The following is an 8,584-nucleotide window of genomic DNA, read 5'->3' on the forward strand; positions in this document are numbered from 1 at the left end:
ACACAATGAGATGGTTGTTATAGTTACTTATGAATAATTGATTATGTATATAATGAATTATTGTATGTTATATTTAGCGAAATATATATATTAAATGATGTTGTACTTTAATCATCTTTAAGTGAATTGTGTTGGGGTTTTTATTGGAGAATAGCATCATTTGCATGTGTTGAGCATTGTGAAGATTCTTCAGCTGGTCCTATTGATTAAACATGGAATAAGGAACCGTTTGAAATTTGCATTTTCATCGAAATTGAAACTACTACTAAATATCTGACAACAAATTTAACTTGTGTATGGTTTTGAATACACATTTGCAATTTGGTAGTTTTCAGAAGAACCAAATTGTTTATTATGGTGAATACGGTATATTTCAACATACACACCCACACATAACATTCATCACACACTCACACACTGAGAGATGTCAAACATATTAAAATGTTCCATTTTTCAGTCAATATTCATAGTTTGTTCAAGATGTAGACATTGCAGAATTGATTACAACCAGTCACTTCTCACCTGACACTCAACATGAAGTACTCATCTAAGATTATCGGATATGTCAGAAGTGCCACGTATGAATTATTTCTACATTCAATGTTATTAATAGCTATGTGCTAGACTGTGTAACTGATATCAATTGGACTCATCTGTAACATGATGCCTGTAATTTTCAAGCACTTTGACATTAAAAGATTAATAAATTCAGTAAGTTTAACTATACTCAAATATGATTTGATCTTTGATCAAAATATTTTGAAGGAAATATATGCTAGGACACATGTCATGAATTAGGGGACATGGGATTTAACAGTTTGTCCAAGATTGTGGAGCTTATAGCGACAACAATGTGTGTGCATCTGTCTGCATGTGTGTGTGTTTATGTGCATGCATAGTTTAATTTGTAGAAGGCATATTGTCATCTTTGGCTGTGTCTGCGAAAGGAAACTGATTTATATACCCTGAGTTTTCTTACCTTCTTTGTGTACCAGTACACGGTGCTTGATTTTCATTTGTACGGTCAGGGTTTTCGAATGAGCGAGTTTCCATGCTCTGACCTTTGACCTCGACAGGTAAGTCACCGGCTTGTGTATCAATCTGCATGACTGTGGCGACGTCTTGCGTTGTCTTGATAATTAAAATTGACAGTCATTCATCTGACTCCAGTCAAAACTTCAATCTTCAATACCTCTGCCTGTAGACGCGAAAACGGATGTCGACAAGCTGGTTTAGACAGATTCGCTCTCTGATGGGGCACCAACCACCTGTTGAAATCGCCGGCAGTCACGGTCACTCCGATATCTCTTGCAAACATCTCAATCCACACGATCGTCAGGTAACATAGACATTTTGAATCCGTAGCTGACAACGATTTGAGCTTGTTCCGAGCGGACAACACGTACCAGACAGGAACGTGTGTTACATTTCAAGCTCTCCTCTCCGCGTAACATTGACATTGGCCTTGAAATTGACTGAACCAAGAGGTGACCTAATTGTGTGGGCGCTGTGCGCTTCTCGTCGCTGATACTGAAAGGCCTCTCATTGAATATAAAAGTAGGTATTGTATTTTTAATGGGCCAAGGTTTACATCGAATATATAATTCTGAGAGATCTGTCATTAAAGCTGGTCAATAATCGGTTATTAAGGTTTGAAACTGATTTCTTTTGCGGAGAACACAAAAACAGTTTCAATTATCGATCTCTGTTATCTGAAATTGATTTTTACTTATATAAAAGTGTCCCTACTGATTGAAATAAACACTAATATTACACTGAGAGATATTTGAAAAAAACCTGATTTTATTTATTTTTTTGGATTTCGAACTTGAGATACAAACACGTCGGTTTGTTTTGCGTGGAACTAAACATTGCCATACTACCGTTACGAGTAATTAGTGTTAGAGGTGAATTATGGGTACGATTGTGAGAAACTTGTAAACATAATTCTGTCGGCCAAATTAATGGTCGATAGCCTGAGTACCAACGGTTTCCGTATCAGTGGGAGACGAAGACATGCTATCAGTCTAAATGGATTACTGATATTCAGAGCAAGTTTTAGGCCGCTTTAAGCAATAATCCAGCAATACCACGGTGGGGGACACCAGAAATGGGCTTTTGATATCCAATATGTCATTCCGAGTCGATAAATATTCAAACGTCTAATGCTTACCGTCGAGTTTAGAACGTTTATTCACGAGTCTTGGTATATTTGATGTCAAAATACACAAGAATGGAATCTGGATATCATCTAACATCACTTTTCTCAGTTTGTGAAAAGTAATTCTAAGATGCTTCGATAAAAGATCAAAGACGCTGATAGTACTTTGTCACGCGATAAAGTACACTGTTTGTATTACGTCACACTGTATTGACGTCACTATGCCATTCTTGTCTGCCCCCTCGTAATTAAACGTACCCTTGGTGACCGACGTCACTGACTGACTGACTGAGTTTGGTTTTACGCCGCTTTTAGCAATATTCCAGCAACATCACGGCGGGGGACACCAGAAATAGGCTTCACACATTGTACCCGTGTGGGGATTCGAACCCGGGTCTTCGGCGTGACGAGCCAACGCTTTAACCACTAGGCTACCCCACCGCCCCCGGTGACCGACGTCACGATCATGTCAGTTGTCATTGCCTAGTACAGCATCCTACAGTACAACTAACTCCGCAGTAGTCCGTTTCTTGGTTTGCCGTTGCTTGTGTCGGCTAACATCACTGGTGGAAGCATTAACGTCCGCGTGCTTTAAATATAGAAGTTCGGGGCAAAACTGTAATTTATTATACCATACATGGGGGTAGAGCGAACTTTATTTCTTAAAGGTCACATGCAACCAAAAACTCAAACATAATTAAAACACAATTATCACTTATTCATGACATATAATATACATTGCTGATTATGAAAAAACATATAAACAAAATTATAAGCGTACAATCGCAAATCAAAAGTGCAATATTTTGTACTTGGGTTTACTTCCCTCGAAACGAAGCACACGGGATACCGAACCCAGTCAGAGCGGGTGAGTGTGAGGTGAGGTGAGGTGAAACTGGGTTTTACGTCGTGCTTGAGAATATTTCGCTCATGCGACGTGCATGCGTGTGTATGTGCGGCTACTTGTACTAGCGACCGCCTCCGTGGTGTAGTGGTTAGAGCGTCTGCCCGGAGAGCGGAAGGTCGCGGGTTCGATCCCAGACCGCGTCATACCAAAAGACGTTAAAATATGGTACTTGTTGGTCCCTGCCTGGCGCTCGGCATTAATTGGTACAACAAGGACTGGTCGGCTCGGAGTCAGTATAATGTGTCTGAGTGGGGTATTCATGCTTCACTGCGGCGTGGTATCTCAGTGGGCTACCCACGAGGTCAACGTATTGGTAGTTGCATACTAATCTCGTACGTCACACGAGTGTCGTATCGCGTTGACCTGTGTCGTAACGACTTGACCTGAGATTCTAACGATTTGATTGGATAACCCATGACCTCTCAATTAGTTCACATTCTGACGTAACTATTTTTTCATTCAAAACAAACACGTGAATTCATTCATTCTACAACTTAAATGCATTGTGGGAATGTAAACATTGCGAACTTTGCCGTGTCGCTGTTTAATTGTGAGTCGAACTGAGACATTATATCCGTCGAAAAACATACACGCAATGTTTCCACCAGTGATGTTAGCCGAATGAAGCAGCTGGAAACCAAGAAACGAGGTGCTACGGATAAATTTACTGTAGGAGGCTGTACGAGGCGATGACAACTGACATGCATCGTGACGTCGGTTACCAAGGCAGTGACGTCATTACAGTGTGACGTCATGCAAATAATGTACTACAGTACAAAACTCTTCCGCAACCTCTTTATGAAACCGGTTTCGGTTTGAAACCAAAAACATATAAAAAATACGCTATTTTGTTAATTTAATGCATGTAAGACGTGGGTAATAAATAAAATACCACACTCGGTCTCATTACATTACACGAGTGTCCTTCCTATGGTATCTGACCGAGCGAAAGCGAGGTCAGATAACATAGGAAGGTCACGAGTTTCATATAATTCGTATGTAATGAGACCTCGTGTAGTATTCTCTATTTACGACACGAGTACCTAAATGTTGGTATTTCCCGAGCGAGAGCGAGGGATATACCGATATTTAGGCACGAGTGTCGTAAACATAGTTTGATATGGGCACGGATATAATATTCTGTTTATTACCGAAGTCGTCAAATTGAGGAAAATAACCCAAATCTACTTTCAAAAATAGGCTGTCTACCCGCCGTCGCCGAATGTTGAAAGCAACGTCGCAGAAGAAACGTGACGTCATAAGCATTGTTCATGACGTCACGTCACCATGACAAAGTGATATTTTGCCCTAGGGCATCGTATGAAAAATATGAACCCCGATATGTTCGCCCTCGTAGGTAATATCCATTATTCAAAGATGTAGAAGATACTAAACGACCTTCCGTGTAATACCATTTTTATTGAACGAGTTAATGATTTGGTATCCTCGCTTTCGCTCGTTTGATACTACATCTTTCACGAGTTTAATAAAAATGGTATTTCACGGAAGTGAATTTAGTTTTCTGGGCCTAGATTTTCGAAGCTCTCTTAGCGCTAAGATAGTCGTAAGTGCCATACATTAACATTAATTTACGACTATCTTAGCGCTAACAGAGCTTCGAAAATCTAGGCCCTGTATATTACTCTCCAACATAAATTGATTAAAAATGCCTACAGTGTGATGACTTTCAGCTTTCCGCGAGTCAAGCAAGGACTAGTACCATTGTGACAGAGGTATAGCATTGTTATGTCATAACTGTAAACCATTATGACGTCATACGTCTAGCGGCATTAAACTAGTGTAATATTGCCGTAAAAATATTACACTGCAGTATCTTCCACGGGCGAGTAATAAACGTCTGATATTACTCAGTGAGAATTTCTTGAACATTCAACAGTCTATAATCTCGTGGTTAAAGTGATAGCTTGCCTCTCGGTTCGACTCTTCACATGGGTAGAATGCGTAAAGCCCATTAATGGTGCCCTGTCCGTGTAGTTGAGGGAATAATGCTGAAGGCGGCGTATAACCGTATTCATTCATTCGCCGTGTCTAGTAGTTAAGTGGTTAAAGTGTTTGCTCTTCACTGCCGTACTGCCTGGTTCAATTTCCCACATTGATACAGCTTGTGAAGACCATTTTTACGGCCAACCGTGATATTGCGTAAATATTGCTAAAAGCGGCGTAACCCACTCGATCCTTAGTCTGTATCACAGTCCCTGAACCACTTTATTTTCCCTTTCACCCAGTCCTTTCTGAAATGCTCAAGTCCTAACTGAAGCAAGTCTTAATTTCCTCAGCTTCTGAATCTCCAACCTCACTTATGCCCCTTTTCAATTTAAAACTAGCTGTTTCTTTCCATCAAAATTAAAATTACGGCGGTGGAGAAACCTAGCGGTTAAAGCGTGCGCTCGTCACGCCAAACACCCGCTTTCAATTCCCCACATGGGTACAATATGTGAGCCCATTTTTTGTGTCACCCGCCGTAACACGATCTACGACTCTTTCTTCCAACATTAACCCTCAATGTAAAAGAATAATTGAAATACTGTTTCGGTGACCTCAAGTCCACTTCTCTCACTCTTTTGAATAAATCAACTTCTATGAAAGTTTGAAAATTTATGAACTTTGGTGACATATAACTGCATATAACAATTCATTTCAAGTACATATCCACAGTCTGGCCCTGTCGTAAAAGGCGCCTCAATTTGCTTCGCATAGTAGCGTCCACTGCTATTGGGCACGCCAGAACTATGATAGTAGGTTCGAATCCGATGATTTTGTTATTTAATTATTATTATTCTTTTTTCTTTACTTTTGATTATTTTTGTGGGGGGTAGGGGGCGGGGCTGTTATCAGCGCTTTATTCGTTCTGAAGGGTTCACCAGACTGGTACACGTCCGATAAATGCATTACTTCGGGCTTTCTCCCCACTTTTAGCTGACAGGCCATGGTGTTAGTGGAATGCTTTTGAAAGCGGCCTTAAACACAAAGCACTCACTCACTCACTCACGTCGGGAAAGTCAAGCCACAGCTTGCAAGAGAAATATACAGTTGGAAGCATTAAACATTTATAGAGACGTCTATCTAAGCTATATGGCGCATTCATTTATCACAAGAATAGAAATAAGAAATATTTGCTGATGGTTGAATTGATTTTCTATACTCGGCAAGTTCTATACAGTTGCTATGGATGGATCGCAACCATAATGGCGCCCGTCTTGCCGTGTATAGGAAACGATTGTTATTCAACCCAGGGGATTCAAGCACCGTAAATACTAGTTAGGGACCGTTCATAAATTATGACTAGGGGGCGATGGTGATATTTATGGAAAAGCATGTACAATGTGAATGCGACCCCATTTATGTACAAAGTTAGTTATCGCCCTGCATGTCATGTACAAAATTGATGACCCCTACCTCTCCAGAACATAAATGGGTGGCCACCCTTAAAATCATCACCACAGTCGCATCGTAGCCACATACATACATATTCTTTAAACACATACATAAACGCACATACATATGCGTTTAACACGAACGCACACGCGCATACACACATGTACAGTCACACACACGCAGACACACAAACACGCACAGATGCAGACACACACACTCATTCACGACTGTCTTAGTTCAGATCTCTCATCTCATCATGATCGCCAGTCGTGGACCAATGCCCAAACAGTATCATAAATGGTGGTTAATATTATGAGCAACAACCCAAATGTAGAATGCGATGATACAGTGACTTGCTTCAACCAAGTCAGTGAGTCGTACCACCTGACCCATGACCGCTTTAACTGATTCATAATGTTAACTGGGGACATTTCAAAAGGGAAAACTGAAAAGCACTTAATAGGCAATATATAACCACAAGCTATGTATGTATGTATGTATGTATGTATGTATGTATGTATGTATGTATGTATGTGTGTGTGTGTGTGTGTATGTATGTATGTATGTATGTATGTGTGTGTGTGTGTGTATGTGTGTGTGTGTGTGTGTGTGTAATGCTGTATGCATGCATATGTATGTATGTATGGCCTTTATCAGTCTGCTTGTACATAGTGTGTGATACCAACATCTGTGTGAAAGATAAACTGCACTGAAGCAAAACCGTAAAACCCAAATATAGATACTGAGTTGGTATAGTGCGAGCATGTCTTCCCAGTAAACACATGCGCGAGCGCACACACGCACACATACACACGCGGAGTCTGCTTAACATGTCAGAAAACCTTTATGTGGTGGATCTGACACGTGAGCCGATCACCAACGATCACTGGTATACTGCTGGCCTACCAAGAGTCCTAATCGAGTGGTTTTCCCAAAGGCGAACAAATGTTGGTAACAAAAGGGCGTCAAATTCGATCTATTGGACGCCCTCCACTCAACAGCACCACATTTCCTTTTCGAGGTTTTAATTATCGTCTATTTTTTTATTCAATATCTATTTGTTTCTACAGGTTATGGCACAGGGTCCCTTTGAGCAAAGAAATCTTGGCGCCTCGACGGTCCTAATTCGATACTTAAACGCAGGCTTACGGTAGTCATAGATAAGCACGCTTAGTATGAGTGGATCTTGATGACGAGTGCAGAAAGGTCTTCAGTCCATTGTGGCATGTTTTAGGTGACCCGTTGCTTGAGTAACGCGTAATTGCTTCCTTAATCTTTTCAGGGGCAGTGGGGTAGCCTAGTGGTCAAAGCCTTCGCTCGTCACGCCGAAGACGTGGGTTCGATTCCCCACACGGGTACAATGTATCAAGCCCATCTCTGGTGACCCCCGCCGTGATATTGCTTGAATGTTGCTAAAAGCGGCGTAAAACCATAATCGCTCACTCTCATCTTTTCAATTCATCGATTTCAGTTTTGATGGAATGTAGACCTCTCAGCTTATCTAGTCGACGTTTCGAAACTCGGACTGGCGTTCAAGCAAGCGTGATTCAAGTCATCTGTCTAGCGTCTTGTTTACGTATATTAAACACAATGGCTCAGGTTCGCACACGGCATTAAGAGAAACGTCTAGACGCAAACTGGACTCCGGTCTCTAGAGTCTTGCAATTGTCTGTAGAAAATGACTTGTGAGGGTGTTACAATTTGATCCTTCAGGCCATGGATAGACATTTCAGTCTGACATTTTGTTTATCCCACTTACGAGGTGAAACGGTGCGTGGGGTAATTTTTGCTCACATGAGACTTTTATTCTAAAGCCTAAAGGTTATAAAAATGACCTTCCTACCCAATGCTAGAAAACAAGGCATAGTCTGTACCTAAGGTCACAGGCGATATTTATCTATTTTATGTCCTAGTTTTATTTGTTTGTTTGTTATTTAACGTTACACCCAGCAACATTCCAGTTAAATGAACTTCGTATGTTTATTATCAGTCAGCCCAGTGGTTGATATTGTAAGCATCAACCCAAAATGTCGGATTCGATGATACAGTGACTTGCATCAATCCTGACCACCTGATCGCGTTAGACTTTTATGTATGTATGTATGTATGTATGTATGTAT

General features: G+C 40.8%; 1 protein-coding gene across 2 annotated transcripts in view; it reads right to left on the minus strand.

The window, feature by feature from the left end:
* The window catches only part of LOC124284360 (circadian locomoter output cycles protein kaput-like), a 91,634-nt gene extending 90,108 nt beyond the window's left edge, over window positions 1-1,526 (minus strand). The window contains exon 1 of one of the 2 annotated variants that reach the window (XM_046720482.1): window positions 980-1,526. In XM_046720482.1, the coding sequence (XP_046576438.1) occupies window positions 980-1,107 (128 nt within the window). In that variant the 5' untranslated portion in view covers window positions 1,108-1,526. The remainder of the gene's footprint in view (window positions 1-979) is intronic. The other variant, XM_046720546.1, reaches the window with a different exon arrangement.
* Window positions 1,527-8,584: the final 7,058 nt, after the last annotated feature.

Source organism: Haliotis rubra, unplaced genomic scaffold (assembly GCF_003918875.1).
Source record: "Haliotis rubra isolate DU_JTF1 unplaced genomic scaffold, ASM391887v1 Scf1, whole genome shotgun sequence".
Classification (NCBI taxonomy): domain Eukaryota; kingdom Metazoa; phylum Mollusca; class Gastropoda; order Lepetellida; family Haliotidae; genus Haliotis; species Haliotis rubra.